General features: G+C 35.1%; 1 protein-coding gene across 5 annotated transcripts in view; it reads left to right on the top strand.

Annotated features, from left to right (window-relative positions):
- PXDNL (peroxidasin like) overlaps window positions 1-23446 on the top strand; it is a 586539-nt gene that overhangs the window by 203552 nt on the left and 359541 nt on the right. For all 5 annotated transcript variants that reach the window (XM_074206820.1, XM_074206824.1, XM_074206821.1 and 2 more), the window contains one exon: window positions 12694-12765. In XM_074206820.1, coding sequence (XP_074062921.1) covers window positions 12694-12765 — 72 coding nt within the window. The remainder of the gene's footprint in view (window positions 1-12693; window positions 12766-23446) is intronic.

Raw genomic sequence — 23446 nt, forward strand, 5'->3', positions numbered from 1 at the left:
GCAGTTTACTATAATAATTTCCTGCTATTGAACCTAGTCTATTCCATTGAGTCATGTCTCTATTTCTTAGTCAATACCAGACAGTTTTGAGGACTGATGCTTTATAATATAATTTTAGATCTGGTAAGGCCAAACTGCCTTCTTTTGCACTTTTTTTCATTGAATCCCTGGAAATTCTTGACTTTTTATTTCTCCATATAAATTTACTTACAACTTTTCCTAACTCATTAAAGTAATTTTTTTGGAATTTTGATTGGTAGGGTGCTAAACAACTAGCTTAATTTTGGTAGAACTAACATTTTTATTATATTAGCCTGACCTATCCATGAATAGTTGATGTTTGCCAAGTTATTCAAATCTGATTTTATTTGTGTGAGAAGTTTTGTAATTTTTTCAAAAAAGTTTTTGAGTCTGCCTTGCAGGTAGACTTCCAGGTATTTTACATTGTCTGAAGTTACTTTGAATGGGATTTCTCTTTCTAACTCTTTCTATTGCATCTTGCTAGTCATATATAGAAATGTTGAGGATTTATGAGAGTTTATTTTATATCCTGTGGTTTGCTAAAGTTGCTAATTATTTCTAGTAGTTTTTTAGATGATTTTTTTGGGATTCTCTAGGTATACCATCATGTCATCTGCAAAGAGTGAGAGTTTTGTCTCTTTCTACCCTATTCTAATTCCTTTGATTTCTTTTTCTTCTCTTATTGCTGAAGCTAAAATTTCTAACATGATATTGAATAGTAGTGGTCATAGTGGGCATCCTTGTTTCACCCCTGATCTTATTGGGAATGCCTCTAGCCTATCCCCATTGCATATAATATTTGTTGATAGTTTCAAACAGATACTGTTTATTATTCTAAGGAACAAGCCATTTATTCCTAAATTCTCTAGTGTTTTTAGTAGGAATGGGTACTGTATTTTGTCAAAAGCTTTTTCAGCATCTATTGAATTAATCATATGATTTCTGACAGGTTTGTTATTGATATAATTAATTACACTGACAGTTTTTCTAATATTGAAACAACCCTACATTCCTGGTATAAATCCTACTTGGTCATAATGTATTATCCTAGTGATAACTTCTTGTAGTCATTTTGCCAAGATTTTATTAAAGATTTTTGCATGTATATTCATCAGGGAGATAGGTCTATGATTTTCTTTCTTTGTTTTAACTCTTCCTGGTTTACATATCAGCAACATATTGGTGGCATAGAAACAGTTGTATAGAGTTCCATCTTCCCCTATTTTTCCAAATAGTTTATATAGAATTGGAACTAGTTGTTCCTTAATTTTTTTTTTTTTTTAGGATTTTGCAAGGCAAATGGGGTTAAGTGGCCTGCCCAAGGCCACACAGCTAGGTAATTATTAAGTGCCTGAGGCTGGATTTGAACTCAGGCGCTCCTGACTCCAGGGCCAGTGCTCTATCCACTGGGTTACCTAGCCACCCCTCCTTAAATGCTTGACAGAATTTACTTGTGAATCCATCTGGCTGTAGGGATTTTTGTTTAGGGAGTTCAATAATGGCTTGTTGAATTTCTTTTTTTCTGAGATAGGGTTATTTACGCATTTAATTTCTTTTTCATTTTACCTGGGCAACTTATAATTTTGTGAATATTCATCTATTTCATTTAGATTATCAAATTTATTGGCATAGAGTTATGCAAAATAATTCTGAATTATTACTTTAATTAACTCCTCACTGGTGGTGAGTTCACCCTTTTCATTTATGATACTAGTAATTTGGTTTTCTTTCCTTTTTTATTCAAATTGACCAGAGGTTTATCAATTTTATTGTTTTTTCATAAAACCAGCTCTTGGTTTTACTTATTAGTACAATAGTTTTCTTGTTTTCAATTTTATTAATTTCTCCTTTAAGTTTTAGAATTTTTAATTTGGTATTTAACTGGGGGTTTTTAATTTGTTCTTTCTCTAATTTTTTTAGTTGTATATTTAGTTCATTGATTTCCTCTTTCTCTAATTTATTCATATAAGCATTTAAAGATATAATATATCTCCTGATGGCCACCTTGAGTATATCCCATAGGTTTCGCTATGTTGTTTCATTATTGTCATTATCTAGGATAAAATAATTCTTTCTATAATTTTTTTTGATCTACTCATTCTTTAAAATGAAAATATTCAGTTTCTAATTAGTATTGATTCTATGTCTCCCATGTCCATTATTGCATATGATTTTTATTGCATTATGATCTGAGAAAGATGTATTCACTATTTCTGCTCTTCTGCAAATGATTATTAGGTTTTTATGTTCTAGTGCATGGTCAACTTTGGTGTGTCATGTACTGCAGAAAAAAAGTACATCCCTTTCCATCTCTATTCAATTCCCTCCATAAATCTATCATGTCTAGGTTTTCTAACAATCTATTTACCTCCTGAACTTCCTTCTTGTTTATTTTCTGATTAGATTTATCTAAATCTGAGAGCGGGAGGTTGGACTCTCCCACTAGGACACTTTTGCGGTCTATATCTTCCTGTAGTTCTTTCAGTTTCTCCTCTAAGAATTTGGTTGCTATACCAGTGGGTGCATACATATTTAGTAGTGAAATTACTTTATTGTCTATGGTATCTTTTAGGAGGATGTAGTTTCCTTCCTTATCTCTTTTAAGGCTATCTATTTTTGTTGCTGCTTTGTCTGAGATAAGGATTGCTATCCTTGCATTTTTCACTTCAGCTGAAGCAAAATATATTTTGCTCCAACCTTTTTACCTTTACTCTATATGTATCTCTCTGCTTCAGATGAGTTTTTTGTAAGCAGCATATTGTAGGATTTTGTTTTTTAATCCACTCTGCTATTCACTTATGTTTTAAGGGAGAGTTCATCCCATTCACATTCAAAGTTATAATTACTAAGTCTTTTTGCCCTCCATGCTATCTTACCTCTGTTTGTATTTTCCCCTTTTTTCTCCTTATCCATATTCCCCAGTATTTTGTTTCTGAATACCACCACCTTTAATTTGTTTGCCCTCCTATATCCAACTGCTCTCCTCTTTTTTTCCTTTTCCCTTTGCCCCTTCTTCCTTCCCTCCCTTCTGTTGATTTTTGCTTTCTTCCCCCTTCCTTTTCCCCTTTTCCCCTTTGGACATTTTAAAGGTAAGATAAATTTCTTAACTTAACTGAGTGTGTGTATGTTAACTTTAAGCCAATCTGATGAGAATAAGATTCAGGAGGTTCTCACCTCCTCTGTTCTCCATTCTTCCCCTCTATTGCAATAAATCCTTTGTATCTCTTAATGTAATGAAACTTACCCCATTTAGTCTCCTCCATCCTCCTGTCTCTTTACTGTCCTTCTATTTAAGGAGGTGTTGTATTCAAATCATTCTATTTGAGTCACAGAAAGGTCATGAGTATCAATCACTTCTGGATATTCTCTCTACTAGAATTACAATTATTGAGATTTATTAGATTCTTTCTCCCAGGTAAAGATATAGCCAGTTTCATTTTATTGGATAACAGTTTCTCGAATAAGTCAGGCATGTCCATCTCTTCTGGCTAATTAAATTCTCTCTAATAGAGTTACAATTCTCGAGAGTTGTTAAAGTCTTTCTTCCAGGTAAGGATAGTGCCAGTTTCATCTTATTTGAAAACATTTTTTTTCCCTTTCCACCTCCACCCTTTTTAAAACATTTTACCTTTTCATGTGTCTCTTGAGTCTCCTGTTTGAAGCCCAAATTTTCTATTAAGCTCTGGTCGTTTCATCAGGAAACACTGGAAATCTCATATTTCATTAAATGCCCATCTTTTGCACTGGAAGTAAAGACTCAGTTTTCCAGGATAACAGATTCTTGGCTGCATTCCAAACTCCCTTGCTTTTTGGAATATTGCATTCCATGCCCTTCAATCCCTTAATGTTGATCTGCCAGGTCCTGTGCAATCCTTACTGTGGCTACTTGGGATTTAAATTGTTTCTTTCTGGTTACTTGCAGGATTTTCTCTTTTTATCTGATAGTTCTGGAATTTGGCTACAATATTCCTTGGTGTTTTCATTTTGGGATCCCTTTCCAGAGGGAATCGATGTATTTTTTCAATACTATTTTCCCCTCTAGTTCCACGTAATCAGGGCAGTTTTCTATCACTAAATCCTGTAATATTAAGTCCAGGCTTTTTTTCTTTACAATGTTTTCAGGTAGACCAATAATTTTTAGATTATCTTTCTTCGATCTATTCTCAAGGTCAGTGGTTTTGCCAATGAGGTATTTAACATTTTCTTCTATTTTTTCAATTTTTTTGTTTTGTTTAACAAATTCTTGTTGTCTCATGAAGTCATTGATTTCCATAGACTCCATTCTTTTTTTTTTTAGGGAAGAATTTTCTTCATTTGCTTTTTGCAACTCCTTTTCCAATTAGTCAATTCTGTTTTTGTAAGAGTTTTCCCTTTGATCATTTGAGGTTTTGAGGGAATTATTTTCTTTTTGCATTTGTCCAATTGTATTTTCCAAGGATTTGCTTTCTTGTTGCAAGGTGTTAATCCTCTCTTTGGTTTCTTTTCCCAAATTTTCCAGTTGATTTTTAAACTCTATCCTGATTTCTTCAAGGAAATCTTTCTGTGCTAGAGACCAAATCATATTCTCCTCAGGGGTTCTATATCTCTCTGAATTAATCTTTTCCTTTTAGGAATTTTTCTATGGTCCCCACTTCCGCTGACCTTTCTTCATTTTCCTAAGATCTTGTGTTGGGGGGGGCTGGTTCACAGAGATTTGGTGTTGAGATCTCTACAGGCTTTACTTACTGAATGTAATATATCCAGCTGGCCAGTAGGGTTGCTGGAGGCTTTGCTCACTGTGTGGCTAGTAGGGGCTGTTGGAGGTTTTTCTCACTGAATGTAATGTCTCCTCCTGGGCAGTAGAGGGTGCTAGAGGCTGGAACCTACCCTCCAGCCCTTCTTGTAAGTCCCAAATGTTAGTCCCTAGGTCATGCCTCTACTCTGGTTGTTTCTTAGAACAAAGTGGTTCCCTGAGTGGAATGGTTCCCACAGTAAAAACCCCCAGGGCTGATCTTAGATTAATCTGGCTCTTGCCCCTCCCCCACTGGCCCTGGTCTCTGCACTTGCCACACCCCTGATCCCCCAAGAGAGAACATGAAGTAAATGCTCTTTTCCCTAGCTTCTCTTTCTGGGTTATGTGAATAGGACTTCCATTAAGAGGTTTGTTTCATATTGTTTATGAGGGAAGATCAGGAGACCTTAGCACAGGACCTGGCTATATATACACACACACATTTGTAATAATTTTCTATAATGAAATCCTGGGTAGTTTTAACAACCCAGGGAGCTCAAATTCCTTTGTAATTTCAGTGGCCCTCAATTTCTCGGTTACCCCAAATTCTATCTTTAATTGGTGACCCAAAAAACCCACTGGCAACAATGTGTGTCAGAACCCAGACTGTCTTATTATTGAGACCCTTTTTGTCCCACTATGCTACACACTGGCTTTCTATTAATTTAAGTTAATCTCTTGCTTTGAAAATACCCTTTGGGATTTGAAAAGATAGTTGTTTGGTACTTAGCAATGAAGGAGACAAGAGAGGCTCTGTTGAAGAATCCATATACCAGCTAATTTTTGGAGTTATTATAATAGAAAATACATACTCTATGATTTCATAATCGAGGATACTTTCTTCACTGGTGCAGATTGAATTTTTTTATAAACTCAGTATTAGGTCTCAGGGAAGTGCTTAGGGGAAAATTTCATTTCACTGTCTTACTTGGTGATGAACTACTCTGAAATTATTCTGGTTCTTAGAAGCAGGCAGGAATTCTCAGGAGCTGTATACTTAAGATCTTTGTAACAGAAAAGAGTGTAGAAGAGCTTGTTGCACAGCCTCAGAAAAGCCATGGTCTCCTCCACCTTACAGTGAGGATCAGAGAGGGCTTGGGTAGGTGCTCTGGTATTGTGCCTTTATCATGGTGTTAACAAGTCTTCATTTGATCTTCTAAATGAAGCCTTTCCTTATTTACTTCAACTGATAATGCCTCTCAAACTTATTTGTATTTTTAAGTACTTTGTATTTATTTATTGTAATTATAAAATGAGATTATTTATAAGGTGCTTAGTATAGTGATTAGCACTGGGTTTAGAATTGCTAGCTATTAGCTATACTCTTTATATTTTTCCATTATATACTTAAATGCATATATAAATGTGTATGCAAACATATATTTATAGATGTCCTTAAGTCAGTTAGGATTAGAGTGTTTTCTGTTGCTTTAATCGCGTTTGACTCTTCATGACCTCAGTAGGAGTTTTCTTGTCAAAGATGCTAAAGTGCTTTGCCATTTCCTTCCTGAGTTCATTTTATAGATGAGGAAACTGAGATTAAACGGGGCTAGGTGACTTGCCTGGAGTCTCACAGCTAGTAAGTGTCTGAGGCCAGACTTAAATTTAGTTCTTTCTGACTTCCAGCTCTATCTTCTTTACAAATACAACCCCCCCCCCCCCCACACACACACACATTGTCTTCCTTAATGTTGTTTGTCTTTCATTCTTAAAGAGGACTTTGACATCAGGGAGCTGATGACATAACATGCAGATGAATTGGATTTAAATTTGGGAGGGCTGTGCAAAGTTATCAGCCTCACCTTTTCCTTGGACTGTCTTGATCCACTGGCCAAATACAAATCAGTATGACTGAAGATGGCCTTGGATACAGTGGAAAACCTTGGCCTTTTTAAGCTAAGTTTAAATACATTCAGTTTGACTGAGACAACACCCATTCATATAAGGCTAGGTAAGAAAGAAGTGAAGTTATGTTTTTCTTTTTTAGGTTTTTGCAAGGCAAATGGAGTTAAGTGGCTTGCCCAAGGCCACACATCTAGGAAATTATTAAGTGTCTGAGACTGGATTTGAACCCAGGTACTCCTGACTCCAGGGACAGTGCTTTATCAACTGTGCCACCTAGCTGCCCTGTGAAGATATATTTTATGTTTCTTCCTTAAGGATATGGTTTCTCTCTCATCATCACATTCAATTTAGATCAATGTATACCATGGAAACAATGTAAAGATTGGCAAATTGCCTTCTGTGGGGGTGGGAGGAGGGAAGTAAGATTAGGGGAAAAATTGTGAAGCTCAAATTAATAAAATCTTTATAATTCAAAAACAAAAAAAAGAAGTGAAGCAAAGTATGGCCTCCTTTACCTAGTCAAAAACCATACCAGTCTGGAAGAAGACCTTCAGGATTTCTGACCAAAACAGAAACATAATTACCTTTCCTCTGAGTCAATAAGGACTCAAACAATGACCAAGTGAGGCTTGGCCTGGGACCAACTAGTTGGCTAATCAATGAGAGTCAGAGTGATTTGAGTTTAAACTGGTCCTTAAAAATATCAGCTGGTAAACCTAAAGATGCCTGTGAGGTTTCAGCTAAAATAGTAAACATATAGAAGGCAAAGTGACAATTAGAAAGAGATTCTTACTCCCCCCATCTGGCTTGCCCTTGCCTATGCCTCTCTCTTGAACTAGTGATACACAAATGCAGGAAACACTCATAAAAGATTGGAGGACACTACTGGCACCTTAACTAAGGTAAGCAAGAAGAGCGTGATATTGAGATTTGGTTCTAGCTCTTAAGTCTCACTCCCTCCATCTACACATTGTTCTTCTCTCAATTCCCAACTGACCTGAAAACCCTGAATTGAATAGCTTTTGGAATTTATGTTGTATTTTTTGTACTTTATTATTACTTCTAAGATGGGAATACTATGTAAAACAAAAGAAATTCTAGTAAAACTAAAGAACTGTATCCTATAACTTGGATTTGGAGTGTGCCTATATATGGCACTGAGGGAATTGAGGTTTAAAAGATGTAGGTAGACAACTGCAAGACAGATGTTCTATATTGCACTATTTTATTTTATTTATCAATTTTATACAAAGTGTAAATATGATTTTCTTTTTTAGGTTTTTTGCAATGCAATGGGGTTAAGTGGCTTGCCCAAGGCCACACAGCTAGGTAGTGTCTGAGGCCACATTTGAACTCAGGTACTCCTGACTCCAGGGCCGGTGCTCTATTCGCTGCCAGTAAATGTGATTTAATAAAGATGGCTGATTTTGTTACTTTATATCTATATGAAAGAGTTCATTCAAATACAACAGATTTAGGAAGGAGAGGGAATTTTCCAGTAGGTGAATACCGAAGAGTTAACACTGATTGGGTAAATATACATTCACCAAATCCCTTAGTCTATGAGACAAACCCAGACAGAACCAGAATGATGGTAGGTCATCTTTCTATTCACTCAAAATCATAGCACCACCTCTGGAGTAGGGAAGAATGCATGATCACTAGTGTGAATCTAGCACTCCTCAGTAAATTTGATCAGGGTTATCATTAACAACTCCATCTGGTGGTTAAATAGGTACTTTATATGTTACTAATATTAGTAATGTGTTAAGGTGACAGTCTATTTTTGAAGCAAATTATGGAAACATCTTATTGATGGGTTGCTGAGCATATAAACTCTTGTAGGTTTTTGAGACAAGTTCTAGCATCTAGGTGATATTTTTAATTTCTGTGCTATCCCCATCTCCCCCTAAACCTAATAGGTCCTTAATAAATGCTTGTTCAATGAATACATAAAAGAGGAAAAAAATTATTTCACAATTACCCATTAGAAGTTTGTTATTTGAAAGAGAAGGATGTTGGAGGGTGCCCACATAATTTGGATATTTTCATTTTAAAATTCAGTTTAGTAAACAAAATGGTGTCACATGGCATTTGGGAAGACCTCGGGGCTTGTGCTTAACCATGAGGCATAGTCACAGCAAATCATTTACCAATTTTAATTGAAAATTAGCTACTATGAAATTATGGCTCTTCTTGAAAACTGGGCTCTAGGGAAAAGATAATGAGATGCACTGGGTTTTAAGGAAACTGGACTGCATTTTTAGAGTGTGGCAAAATTTCCTGCTTTTATTGAATATCGTCTGCATTCATCCAAATACAGTTTTTCTTTTTTAAAGCTTTAATTGCAAGTTGGAAAATACATGAATAATAATGATGTTAGCATCACTATGAATTTTTCATTTGAATAGAAACTCTTTGGGATCTTGGACTGATTTTTTTCTTCCCTTATTCTCAACATCTAGCATAGTAGTATACAGTTGGTGCTTAACAAATGTGTCTTGAATTGAATTTTCCTATTCAAATCAATCCAATAATCATTTATTGAGTTTTCTCTCTCTTCAGAGTATTGTGGTAGGAACTACAGAGAATTCAATAATGAATTCTTATTTTTAAACAGTTACTACAAAACTATTTTCATCTTCAAAAAGAGAAATGGGTATGATAAATTCAAAAGAGTTAAAATATAAAGTCAAATGTATTCAACACCCCAAGGAAAATGTAACTATAATGTTGTAATGGGAATTTGGATGACCAAAAGAACAAATTTGACTGGAAATCGTGAAAGTTTTTAAGCCAGACCTAAAATCAAGAGGCAGAGTTGGAACAGTAAGAGTTGGGTTTGGGAAAAAGAAAAATTCAGTTTGACTGTAACATGCAAGTGTGTGTGTGTGTGTGGGGGGCAGATAGTGTCTAACAAGACTAGATAGGTTGGTTAGAAGCAAATTATAGCTGATCCTAAATGCTAGACTAAATGACAGAAGGAATAAACCATAGCTAGAAGTATCTGAAGCTGGATTTGAGCTCAAGTTTTTATTCCAGGACCAATATTCCACCTAGTTGAATAAAGAACTTTGATCTAAGTCTGTGTAGGCAATGGGGAATCAATGAAGATTTTTTGATCAAGGGAATAACATGATAACAGTTGTGATTTAGAAAGATGTTGGAAGAAAAAAAAAGAAAGATGTTGGGATTCTAACATGTGTATGAACCTAAACTCTTCTAGTAAAAATGAAAAAGAGGTCAATGAGAGCCCCCTTAAAGGTAGAATCATTAGGATTTGTGGTTATTGATTGGGGTTGAAAGAAAATATAGAGGAAGATATTAAAATCAATCAATCAACAAGCACTTGTGAAATGCCCTCCATCTGCCAAATATTAGATGACAACTTGCAAGTACAAAGAAAAAAAAAATGAAAGAATCCTTGCCCTAAGCAGACTTAAGAGTTTATTGAAGGAGGCATCATGCAACAAGGTAATTTTGGAGGAGATGGCAATAGCAGTTGGCTCCAGAAGTGTTTCATATAAAAACACAGGGAATTGGGGTTTGAAGGAGATGGTATACAAGAAAGCCAGAGCAAAGATGCAGATGTGAGAGAGAAAAAATAGTATGTTATATGGATACTAATTTCACAGAGGAGACTAAGGAGGAGGAGTCAACTGGATAAAGAGGATGACTAAAAGAAAGTTGTATCACAAAAAAATCAGAGTTGTGAATGCTACAGATTTGAAATGTTCCAGGCATTTTTAGGTGAGGTATTAGGCTGTAGACTTTTGAAATGTAAGATAGATAGAGAAGATCAACAGGTAATTGAAAATTCAAGATTAAAATTTTGACTAGCAATTAGGATTTTAAGTGTTTTTAGAAATTGTCCAGATGGAAATGATCATTTAAATTGCAAGGGAATGGTATTTAATATTTTCAATGAGGAGGTTAATATGGAGAGGAAGGAAGGATGAGAATAGTACCTTGAGTTATGGCTGTATTTGGGAATATGAGGAAAAAGTGGGGCCATTGAATATAATATAAGCAGAATTGCTAGCATAAGGAGAATGCCTAAAGAGTATATTGTCAAAAATAGCACAATGTAGCAAGGAATATCATAATTGAAAAGAGGTTATTGGATTTGACAATTGGAATGTCATTGACCTTGAAGAAAGTTACTTCAGGGGTTTTCACAGGCAAAAAACAGACTGTGAAAGATTAGAAGGGAGTGGGTGGTGAGAAAATGAAACCAAGAGTGTAATCTATGCATTGAAGTAGAGAAATTAGATAGTATAGTCACTGAGGGAGTAAGAGACAGTGAAGAAAGTTAGAGATAATTAAACAGGCTCTGAGGAATAAGGGAAGAAACTAGTGGGGCATAAGAGATTGATAATGAAAGACAGAATAGGCATAATCACATAATTTCACAGTGGGAAGGAACTTCAGAGACCAGCCTCCACTTCAACAGGAATATTCTTAACTAATTGCCACATAGGCTTTGCTTGTGTATCATTGAGGGGGAACCAAACACCTCCCAAGGATTCCTAATATTAATAATTGACATACACACACACACACACACACACACACACACACACACACAAAAGCTTTCAAAATGTTGTACATTCATTATCACATTTGATAACTTTGGACAGCTTTAGTGATTGGGACATTTTTCTTGTAGCAAGCTTAATTTTCTTCAACTGATCCTCAATGGGGCAGCTCCCTCAATATCCTGCATAGTTGCCTTTTTATGTTTTTTTAGCTTATGATCCTTCAAACCGAATATCATCATCCAAATGTGTTCTGACCCAGGGTTCAGTGGGATGGAAAAAGTAAGACTCTCCATCAGAAAATAAGCATTTATTAAGTACCATGTGCCAAACATTTGCTGTGGTAAGGGTTAGAGATACAATTAAAAAGCAAAAACTGTTCCTACCCTTCCTTATTTTGGGCACTTTGACTTTCTTAATGTAGCTTACAATTGCATTCACCTTTTGTGGGGGGCTACCATTAATTAACATGGACTCAATCCTATTGATTCATTTTGAGCTTGACATCCATTAAAACTTCCAAATATCATTCTCAAGAATGTTCTAGATACTTCTTCCCCATATTGCATTTCTGTGCATGCCTTTGTGAACCTAAGTGTAAGAATTTATATTTATTCCTATATTACATTAAATATTTTGATATTTGACACCACATTCTAGACTTTTGAGATCTTTCTGGATCTTGATTCAAGTTTTAAACTATCTATTGTAGTATAAGTTCCTCTTCAAATTTGCTAAGTAATGGGATCCTAGCTGATACCTCATACCCAATTTCCTGACTTCTTCACAGAGTTTCACTAGAATAGAAAGGCACTCCTTGCCCTAACCACACCACTTGGCCACATCATTACATTTAGACATACCACAGAGATTAACCAACTGGAAAATATCACTGCCCCAATTCTCTAATTTCTCCATAGTATCCAAAAAGTCAAGCTAATTATATCATCATCATACATTAATTCCCTTGCAAGTGAACTTTTATATATGTATTCTGGGAAAACACATGCATAGTTCCACAAAAGCTACTGTCCCCCTCATAGCAACAAACTTCTCCTTTACTAGCAAAATTAACATATTCTGTTAGAAATAGCACTTCTTTCCCTATATAAGTCTCCGGTTTTACCCAGTTCAATAGCTTGTCTTCCTTAGGGTGCAGAAACTTCTAGGGAGTGTGACCCTCATTTTCTTTGCCAAGGAAGAGATCCACTGAGGTAGTGACAGTACCTTGTCTCCCCTAGGGAGCAGAGTTTACTAGAGGGACTATGACACTCTCCTCCCTCAAATAAATGCTCTTTGCTTTCTTGGAAACAGTCTGTGAGTCATAATTCTTTAAAGACTTCACTGCGAAACACTCCCATATTTCATCAATAAATATTCCATTTATACCTTCATCCTAAACATTGATAAATGTGTGTGTGTGTGTGTGTGTGTGTGTGTGTGTGTGTGTGTGTGTGTTGTGTGTGTACATGAAATTAGAATTAATATATGATCCTCTTTCTTTCCTCTTGTCTCCAGGGATTTGCGGTTCAACAGAATACGAGAAATTCCAACTGGCTCCTTTAAGAAACTCAAGAATTTGAATACCCTGTAAGTACTAATGGTTTATCAGTAGAATTTTAAGTGTGGACAGTATACATTGATATTAGTTTATCTGATTACATATTTGTACATTATAAAGGATTTGTTATTATTTCCTATAAGGGATCCTTGATTCCATAAATAAGAGGAAAATATATTTGTTGAGAAAGGAAAATCTCATTTGAAGTTAAAAAAGGCCATTTTAGTTCTAAGTTTCAGTTTTCCATGGGAAATTAATCTTGCCAAAAATGAGAAAGTAAATACAGGCAAATGGGAAAGATGGAGTAAGATATTTGTAGTGGGTCATAGCAAAATTCTACTGTACCACCTGATTGATCACTTGGGTATCATACCACTATACTATCCAGGAAATATTATGACATATCATCACAAATAAACGAAAAGTGGTGATATAATTGGCCAAAAACTGACTAATTTCACTTCTTGTTTCAAGGACCTATGACTTCCTTAAGTTGTGTACACCCTTTCTGGTTGTGAGTTGTAAATCTCTTTGTCTTAGTAGAGAGCTGAATGAAATTATGTAGTCAAAAAAAAAAGCTTTGTATCAGTTGGGGGGTCAGGTGATGAGCTTCTCAATAGAGGTAGGGCTGAAGCTATCCCCATCTTCTGGTCTTTTCAATTTGATAAATACTTCAAAAGCTTATACAAACACAATCCTCAGCACCTGAATTTTACCTCTATGCCACAAAGAGACATCAGAGTAGAGTTTTAGTGGAAATAGAAATTACTTAATTTTTGAAATAGTCATAAGAATTTAGGACCTGAGAAATAAAAGACAATAATTTATCACATTTTGGTTAAAGTAGACCAATCATAGAATCTTTTCTCTTTCCCTGTATCTCCAAGGGCCCCTTTTTACAGAATGAATGACTTCAAAACATTTCTGGGGCATGGTGAGGGAGGGAGCCTCTGTTGAGGAAATTGTAAACAATGATTATTGTTGAAAAGAAATATGCTTTTAGGAGATCAGAATCTGGGTTTCCTGAAACAGTTATGATACAATGAATAGGGGATACTCTTGTGAAAATGGTCTTATTAGGTAAGAATTATGCATGATGATAAGAAAAACTGTTCTCATAAAACAGCTACTTAAGATATTCTTGATTCATGTTTGGTGACTATCAGAGCCTATCTTTTTCCAAGACAAAAGTATGAATTCTAAAGTGCTCTCTCTCTCTCTCTCTCTCTCTCTCTCTCTCTCTCTCTCTCTCTTTATTCTCTACCTTTATTTATAAAATATTATATATATGTTAGTACTAGGGAAAAATTTATTAAAATCAAGTGAGAATCAATGGTTAGCATGTGGAGATATCTCTTTGTTATTTTATTTTATCTTCAATATTTGGATGTCAGATATTCAGGCAATACTTTTTAATTTTAAAATTTATTCTCAAAAATGTTTCAATAAAACAGATTTTTGTTAATGCAATTTTTTTCCTGCTGATTTCCATTATAGAACAAATGATTTTTTTTTCAGTTTTTGCAAGGCAATGGGGTTAAGTGGCTTGCCCAAGGCCACATGGCTAGGTAATTATTATTATTATTATTTTTTAGGCTTTCTTTGCAAGGCAAATGGGGTTAAGTGGCTTGCCCCAAGGCCACACAGCTAGGTAATTATTAAGCATCTGAGACCGGATTTGAACCCAGGTACTCCTGACTCCACGGCTGGTGCTTTATCCACTGCACCACCTAGCCTCCCCTTGGCTAGGTAATTATTAAGTATCTAAGGCTGGATTTGAACTCAGGTACTCTCTCCTGACTCTGAGGCCAGTGCTCTATCCACTGCGCCACTAGCTGCCCCCACTGCGCCACCTAGCCGCCCACAAGTGATGTTTTGATAGGACAAAAGAACTGGGATATCAAAAAAAATCATAGTTAATTCAGTAAATCCTTTGAAATTATGTATCTAAAGGAAGGGCAGCTAGATGGCACAGTGAATAAGAGTGTAGGGTGTGGATTTAGGAAGACCCGAGTCCAGATTTGACCTCTGACACTTACTAGCTATATGATCCTGGGGAAGTCACTTTACTCAGTTCACCTCAATTTCCTCATTGGCAAAATGAGCTGGAGAAGGCAATGACAAAGCACCTTAGTATCTCTGCCAAGAAAACCCCAAATGGAGTCATGAAGAGTCAGACATGAGTAAAAAATGACTGAACAGCAGATCCAAAGGATAACATGACTTTCTGTTGAAATATCAAGAAAATACTCAAACTACTAATAACATAAGCTTCTGTATTAAAAATAAGGCACTGAATTAATAAAGGATCCATGATTTCGTTGCAACTTTAGGAACTTTCCAATGAACCTGGAAACTTTATCCATTAATAAAGTAAGATGATTTAGTAGGTGAAATCAGAGAGTTGCCTGAGACCTAGAGAGATTAGTGACTTGCCTAGGATCCCATACCTAAGAAGTATCAGAGATGGGATCTGGCTCTATGTGCAACACTATGTTCTTAGGTCAGGCTACTTTTGATAGCACTGAGTAAAAGTCTTCAAAGAACCAAATCTTGACTAATCCTTTTATCAGTTGAATCCAATTTTTTTTAAGTGAGAAAAAAACGATTATTTTGTATTCAGACTTCAGTTCATCACTTTGTGTTCTAGAGGTAGAGAGCAATTTTGATCATAAGTCCTTTGCAATAATTTTGGACTATTTTATTGATCAGAGTAAATAAGTTTTTCACAGTCCATTATCATAATCATATTCTTTCTTTTTGATTTTTAAAAGCACATTTAAAGTTTTGAGTTCTAAATTCTATTCATCCTTTCCTTTATCCCCTTTCCCTTTCCTAAACAATTAGTAAGATATAGGTTATACATGTGCAATTATATAAAACATTTTCATTTTGTACAAGAACATTTGAACAACAGAATGAAAGTAAAAGATAGCATATTTCTGTCTATATTCAATCAATATCAATTCTTTCCCTGGAGTCAGATTGCATGCTTCCTCATAGTCCTTTCTTTGGGATATAGACCTAGCAGTGTCTAGTGAATGAAAGGATATTCACAGTTTTAAAAATCCTTGGGCATAGCTCCAAATTGATCTTCAGGATGGTTGGATCAGTTCACAGCTTCACCAACAGTGCATTCATTTTTAATTCTTTTAGGTTTTTGCAAGGCAAATGGGGTTAAAGTAGCTTGCTCAAGGCTACACAACTAGGTAATTGTTAAGTGTCTGAGGCCCCATTTGAACTCAGGTACTCCTGACTCCAGGGCTGGTGCTCTATCTACTGTGCCACCTAGCCACCCCGAGTGCATTAATTTTCACAATTTTCTCACATCCCTTCTAACATTTTTATTTTATTTTTTGTTTTTTGATATATTAACCACTTTGATAGGTGTAAGATGGTCCTCAGAGATGTTTTAATTTGTATTTCTCTGATCAGTAATGATTTAGAACATTTTTTGTATGACTATAGATAGATTTGATTTCATTTTTTTAAAAAACCAGCTGCTCATATCCCTTGACCATTTATAAATTGGAAAATGACATATTTTAATAAATAATGAGGACTGTATCAGAGATATTTGTAAATATTTCCCCCAGTTTTCTTCTTTCCACAATTTTAGTTACATTGGTTTTATTTCTATGGAAACTTTTTAATTTTTATAACCAAAATGATCTATTTTATAATTTTCTATAGTTTATAAATTCTTCCCTTATCCATATATCTGACAAATAAACTGTTATATTCTCTCTTAATTTGCTTATAGTATTGTGTTTTACATGTAAATCACATCCCCATTTTGACCTTATCTTAGAATACAGTGTGAGATATTGCTCTACACCTTATTTCTGCCATGCCATTTTCTAGTTTTTCCAGAAGTTTTTTAAATAATGAATTTTTATTCTAAAAGATTGGATCTTTGGACTTATCATATGCTAGATTACTGTAATCATTTACTATAATGTAATTTGTAGCTAATCTATTCTAATCATCCACCACTCAATTTTGTAGACAATATTGGATTGTTTTGATAATTACAACTTTATTAGATTGAAATCTGGTATGGCTAGACTACCTTGCACATTTTTTTTTCCATTGATACACTTGATATCTTTGAACTTTTGCTCTTCCAGATAATTTTTGTTACTGTTTTTTTCTAACTCCATAAAATTTTTTTAAAATTTTTTTTGCTCCCTGTGGAAATGAATGAATAGATTTTTTTTAGGTAGAATTGCCATTTTTTTATATTAGCCAGACCTACTCATTGGCATTTTTTCTAATTGTTTAGATTTGATTTTATTTGTGTGACAAGTGTTTTATAGTTGAATTCATATAGGTGCTGTGTTTGTCTTGACAGGTATGATCCCAAGTATTTGACATTTACAATCCAGTATAATAGTTCTAATAGGCACTTGAGAATTCATACTTTTTCCCATTGCTTATATGTATTATATCTCTATCATATTTCTGACTAGATTGTAAACTAATAGATTTATAGTTTCAAATATTTTCATCTTTTTTCACCTAACCTATCATGTTTATGAAAATTATTGTTTTATTTCTTAAGTTCAGAAAAAATAAATAAATTAAAAAAAACTTTGAGGGTAGAGACCATGAATTAGCTAAATTTGATATCTCTGGGATTGAATTTTAAATGTAATCCATTGAAGTTAGACTACATGACTATTTTTGGGAGGGGCAGATAATGGTCTCTTAATCTCACTGACATAGGGAACTTCTAATGAGAAGATGAGGAAACTGAAGTAAAAAGACTTGCCCAAGATCACCTGGCATGTGAGAGTCTAAGGCCATATTTGAACTCAGGAAAAGAAGTCTTCCTACATCCAGACCTGGTACTTTATCTACAGCATTAATTAATTGCCCATAGGTGTTAAGGGCCAATCACTTCAAATTTCTCATTTTCCTAACCGCAAAATGAAAGGAGTTGGATTACATCATCATTAAGTTCCTTTCTATATCTAAAATGCTATGACTGTTCATATCAAACATTATATCAAGGTTTGATATGAACAGTCATAGCATTTTAGCTGATAAAGATATACTGCTATAGAAAATAAAGTTGATTTTCTTCTTTCTTTTGTTATGTAGTAGGTGAAAGATGTAATGACTGAATAAAAAGATTACATCTTCTGAGCATATTGCATTATTATGCATGCCTTACAGTTGCCTAACAAAGCAGGACTAGACTATTTCCTTCACTTGGGGATGACCCCCCAAAACAAGGGGAGACGGACTTTAAAACATTAAAAAAAATCAGAAAGGCAATTAATTAAAAACAAACCATACATTAGGTAATCTGATTTATATTTGGATGAAAAATTAGATACTTTCCAAGATGGGAGCAGGAGAGTGAATAGGTGAATTCCTTGAAATCAGAAAAGGAGATATCCTACAATCAAAAGAACATGAAAATGATTGATTAGTATGGGGTCACTTTTTGGACATGACATAATGACTTGCCTGAAATGTATAATTGTGAGAAAACCCCTTGCATCAATCTTTGTATTTGACTGAAGTTTTGGTTAATATACTCTTGGTCTTTCATTAAGGGTCTCTAAGGAAGCAAGTAAGGGTGGTCTAGTTTCCCAGCCATTAGGGGTAGGCTCAAACAGTACAATAAAGTTTTCTCCCAATTCCTTCAATTGAATGTTTTCTCACAAGTTAGAAATTGACTTACACCTATAATTGAATAGAAAAGTAAGTGAACTAGCTACAGAATTGTGTTATAAGATGGAGACTGTGTGATTCACTCAATGTCCACCATTAACCACTTGCTGCCCTAATTCCATCTGTTCTTTCAGTTAGAATCTATAGAACTATTATTGCATCAGAAATACTGGAGCTGAATGGGAGGGTTTCTATTCCAGATTCCTGGTGTGTTGTGAACTAAATGTTGAATGTCCTTTTTCAAGCTCAAGAGGCAGTTTCCTGACCCATCTGGAGATAATACTGGTCTGCACCTTGGTGCTTCCTCTTCTGTCCCATTTTCTTCAGCCTACTTAGAAAAATAATTGAGTTTTCTATTACCAATCTATCAGTTTTTTTCTCCCAAAAAATCCTTTGTGGGAATTTAGAAGCCTTACCTTTTTTCTCTTTCCTTCTCTCCCATCTTCTTCCTCTTTCCTCTCCTCCTCCTCTCCTCCTCTTTTATCTCTTCTTTCTACTTATCTCCCTTCCAATAATTTCTTTAAAGATGATGCTATTGTTGAAGCTAGGCTTAATTTTGTTTTCTGTTCCTAGATTTACTAACTTCCTTCAATGTTACAACTCAAATCACATTTTTTACAAAAGGTCTTTCTTAGTTTTTCATCACCTTTTACCAAACATAGTTCTGGCCCATTCCCAAACATAGTTCTAGGGACTTTCCTTCCAATATTACCTTCTTTCTACTCCATATACTTGTATAAATACAGTTGTTTACATGTTGCTTTTCCTATTAGAATATGAGCTCCTTAAGGTCAAGGATTGCTTCGTTTTAATTTGTATCTTTCAATGTTTAGCCTGGCTTGTAGTAAACATTTAAATGCTTATTTACTCAATTTCTATTTTTGAGGCTTAATTTTTGAAGATAGAAAAAGAAGATAGAATTTAACATCCAAGGTGATATATCATTTATTAATGTGAAATTCTCACCTACTTGAAATGTATTTGCCCTTTCTAAACCAGATCTGAGATACATTCTGTTTTCTTAATTTTCAAATTTTAATGAAGCCATTAAATTGGATTTTTCAAATATAAATATATAATATAATGATAGAAGTAGAAATAATTGTCTGCTTGTTCATTTGGGAGTGGGAATATAATTTTATTTGATATGAGGCAGTACAATATATTGAATAGAGAACTGTATTTGCATTCAGAAAATCTGGGTTGAAGTACTTTCTTGACTTATTAACTGTGTGACCTGGGTGGGGGAATGAGAGGGAGAAACAAGGAATAAATTTTGACTAAGTACCTACTATGTTGGGGTGGCTAGGTGACATAGTGGATAGAACATTTGCCCTGGAGTCAGGAGGACCTGAGTTTGAATCCAGCCTCAGACTCTTGTTACTTACTAGCTGTTTGACTTTGGGCAAGTCTCTTTACCCTGATTGTCTCACATCCAGAGCTTTATCTAGTCATCCTGATTCTGACCTCTGAGGAGAAATAGGTCATCAGCCTTAACAATCCAGTTCACATGCATGTCATGGTCATCTTTGAGAATGAAGGATAAAAAATCAATACTAAGTTCCAGGCACTGCTAAGCACTTTACACATATCATCTTACAACAACCCTGGAAGATAGGTACTATTATTATCCCATTATCCTTGTTTCATAGTTGAAAAATTGAGACAAATTGTTATATAACTGGTGTGAGGGTCCAGGTTTGCACAACTGGTAGTACAGTTAAGTGGTGCAGTTAATATAGTACCAGCTCTAGAGTCAGGAAGACCAGAGTTCAAATTAAGACTCAGACACTTTGGTAGTTACTTGCTGTGTGACCTTGGGCAAATCACTTAACCCTGATTGCCTGATTCATATTTGACCACTGTGAACTTAGATGGCTCTGGCATCACCTCCCTGATATCGTGGTCTTCTTTGAGAAAGAAGGACAAACAACATCATCATTATCATCTCACACAATTTAAGTGTGAGACCTCATTTAAACTCACATCTTTCTGATTCTGGACCTGGTGATCTATCAGCTGTTCTACTTAGCTGCCTAGAAAGTTTCAGAGCTTCAATTTTCTTCTCTTTCAAATTGTTCTAACATTTGAGCTACCTCTCTTGAATTTTGGAAAGAAAGCATTTTGTGAATAATAGAATATTTAGGAGGACAAGATGGTGGTTAAGGTCAGACCTGGTTCAGGCATAAAAGTTTGGTGTTGGAATCAACACCAAGATGTTAATTAAATGCTTTAGTTCATTCAGCAGTTAACAAGAGAAAGTTTAACCCTTAACGTAGAATATTCAGTAATTATACAAGTGGTATTTATCTTTGGTAAAATGTGCCCTACACCTCCTTTTGGAAACAAAGCTAGCTGGCAGGGCAGGGTGTGGTGTCTTGAACAAGCTCAGGTTATTAGGGAAGAACCTTGACTCACTGTCCTTTAGGAACCCATGCAAATCTGGTAACCAGAAAGCTGCATTAAGAGAAACAAGACTTGAGTCTTGGTTGTTTGGTAATATCCTAAGATATCCTGAAGATAGTTTTTAGCATTAAAGGAAAAGGAAAAAGAAAATGCAAACAAACAATAACAAGAAGCACAGCGCCTAGGTGAGTCTCTAAGATTGTGAGTTATAGACAAACTGCCTGTCTGCATCAAAGAAGAGACTTTCCACACTAAAAGAATCCCAAATTAGAAAAAAAAATCATAATTCTGGATTTCTTAACACAATAAAATTGAATTGAAAGATTATAATTATAATGTATATAGTATAATAATAATATAACAGTATAATTATGAAATCATTTATGTTATATGATATTACAATTATAATTCTAATGTTAAAAATTTTAAAGTTAAGTAACAATGACAAAGCAACAACAACAACCACAAAATAACAGAAAACCAACTCAATTCTATTTGTGTTAAGTGAGACCACATGGTAAGAACTTATGTAAAGGGCAAAAGACCAAAGTGGGCAGATGGTGTTTATGGACTAAGCATAAAAATCTAAAATCATACACATGTCGTCTGCAGATGTAGAAACTGGCCCCAGTAGAATATTTCCTTTGTGGATGCAGTGGATACTATCACACTTTGAGGTTGTGAAGGCTTTTTCAAAGGAACTGAATCACAGTTTCTAAGACAGTACAGATGTGAAATGACCTGAACTTCTGATAAACACAAGTTTATTATCAGGCCTGCTGTGATATTGGCGGTTACAGGTCATGGACACTGAGTAAGGAGGCAGGATTAGAATAGTAACAGCAAATTTAGGAAAGTAAGGTGGAGAAGGGGAAGGGAAATAGTGGAAAACTCTGAAACTGGCCCATTCCCAAAGATAATCTATTTGGAGTTTATACTTACTTTATAGATTAATAAAAACAAAACAAAACAAAAAACAAGAGTCAGAAATGACATGATTTGTCTAGGATCAGTAACAAGAAGTTAGTTTTTTCTAATGCAGTCTTAATCTGGCATTCTTTTAAGTTTGAGGTTTCTTTCAGACTCCCTTTTTGAAATATTCACATTCAGATATTAAATCAGGAAGGACTTTTTTATGTCAGCTTCACTCAAAACACCTGGAACATTAAAGATGACCTGAAAAGAAGGGTGTGCCTTATTGCTAATAGAGATAAGATTAAGAAAGCATCAATTTATAGGAAAGGTTAATCAACTGCTCCTTTTTGATCTCCTTTTTTGACTCTTTATTCAACTCAACTGCTCACTAGGGGTGTACCCCAAGGGTCTGACTTGGGCTCTGTCTCCTTTTACCCTAATTTATCTTGGTGATTGCGTGAACTATGTGGCACAATGGATAGAGGGGTCCTGGAGTTATGAAGGCTCATCTTCCTGAGTTCAGATATAGCTTACTAGTTGTGTGACACTTACTAGTTGTGTGACACTTACTAGTTGTGTGACCCTGGGCAAATCACTTAACCCTATTTATCTCAGTTGCTTATCTGTTAAATGAGCTGGAGAAGGAAGTAGCAAAGTCCTTCAGTATCTTAGTTAAGAAAACCCCAAATGGGGTCATAAAGAATCAGACACAAGTGAAAAATGACTGAATAACAAATCTAAGGAAAATGTCACATCATTATTATCATCACCATCATAGATATCTTGGTAAGGTTATCATTTCCCAAGGGTTCTATAATCATTCTCTAGGCTGATGCTACACAGATCTAGCCCTCTCTGATAGACACAGATTCCCTATGGAATTTTAGAAATATGGGACCTCAAACTCCACATATCAAAAGAAACTATCTTTCTTTCCAAATTCTCCCTCCTTATGATCTCTATTACTATTAAGAGCCCAATCATCATCCCAAACATTCAGACCAACAATCTTTTGGTCTTGCTTTGTACTCCCCAGCATGTTTCATGGTACCTGGTAGACACTAAGCTCTTGATACATATGGTATTTGTTAACTGATTGAATAAAAGAACCAGAGGAAGTTTCTAGTTTGTTGCATTGGTCCTTTGCAGAAGATTTATGGAAGGATATGGTCAAAAACAGTGCAGAATGAAAAGGTATAAATGGATTGTGATTGGTAATTGAAGGTTGGTTGATTTTTTTGTTTTGTTTTTGAGGATATGTTCACATTGATGATTCCCTTCTGTGCCTATTATTAGTAAGATTTTAAAAAAATCATTTCACATATTCCACTGAGCTAGGTACTAGGGATATAGAGACAAAAATGAAACAGTTCTGGCCCTCAAAGAGCTTTCTTTTGATTATCAGAGGAGAAAACATATAACCTAATAAACATTTCAATATAATAAACATTTGCTAAGTGTCTATGCTAGACACATACAAAGTTCTGGCAATACAGCTCATAAAAGACAGTTCCTGTCCTCGAGGAGCTTACAATTTAAAGGGGGAAACAGCACACAAAATGAGATGTGAAAGTGGAGGGGGAATAGGATTCCAGGTGGTACCAGTGAGTTGAAATTAGGCAGGGCAGCATTTGCAAAGAAGAATGACCCCCACAGTCTCATTTCTGTCTCTCTGAAAGAAGACTTTGGGAGAAGTTTTGTATT

Source organism: Macrotis lagotis, chromosome X (genome assembly GCF_037893015.1).
Source record: "Macrotis lagotis isolate mMagLag1 chromosome X, bilby.v1.9.chrom.fasta, whole genome shotgun sequence".
Lineage (NCBI taxonomy): Eukaryota > Metazoa > Chordata > Mammalia > Peramelemorphia > Peramelidae > Macrotis > Macrotis lagotis.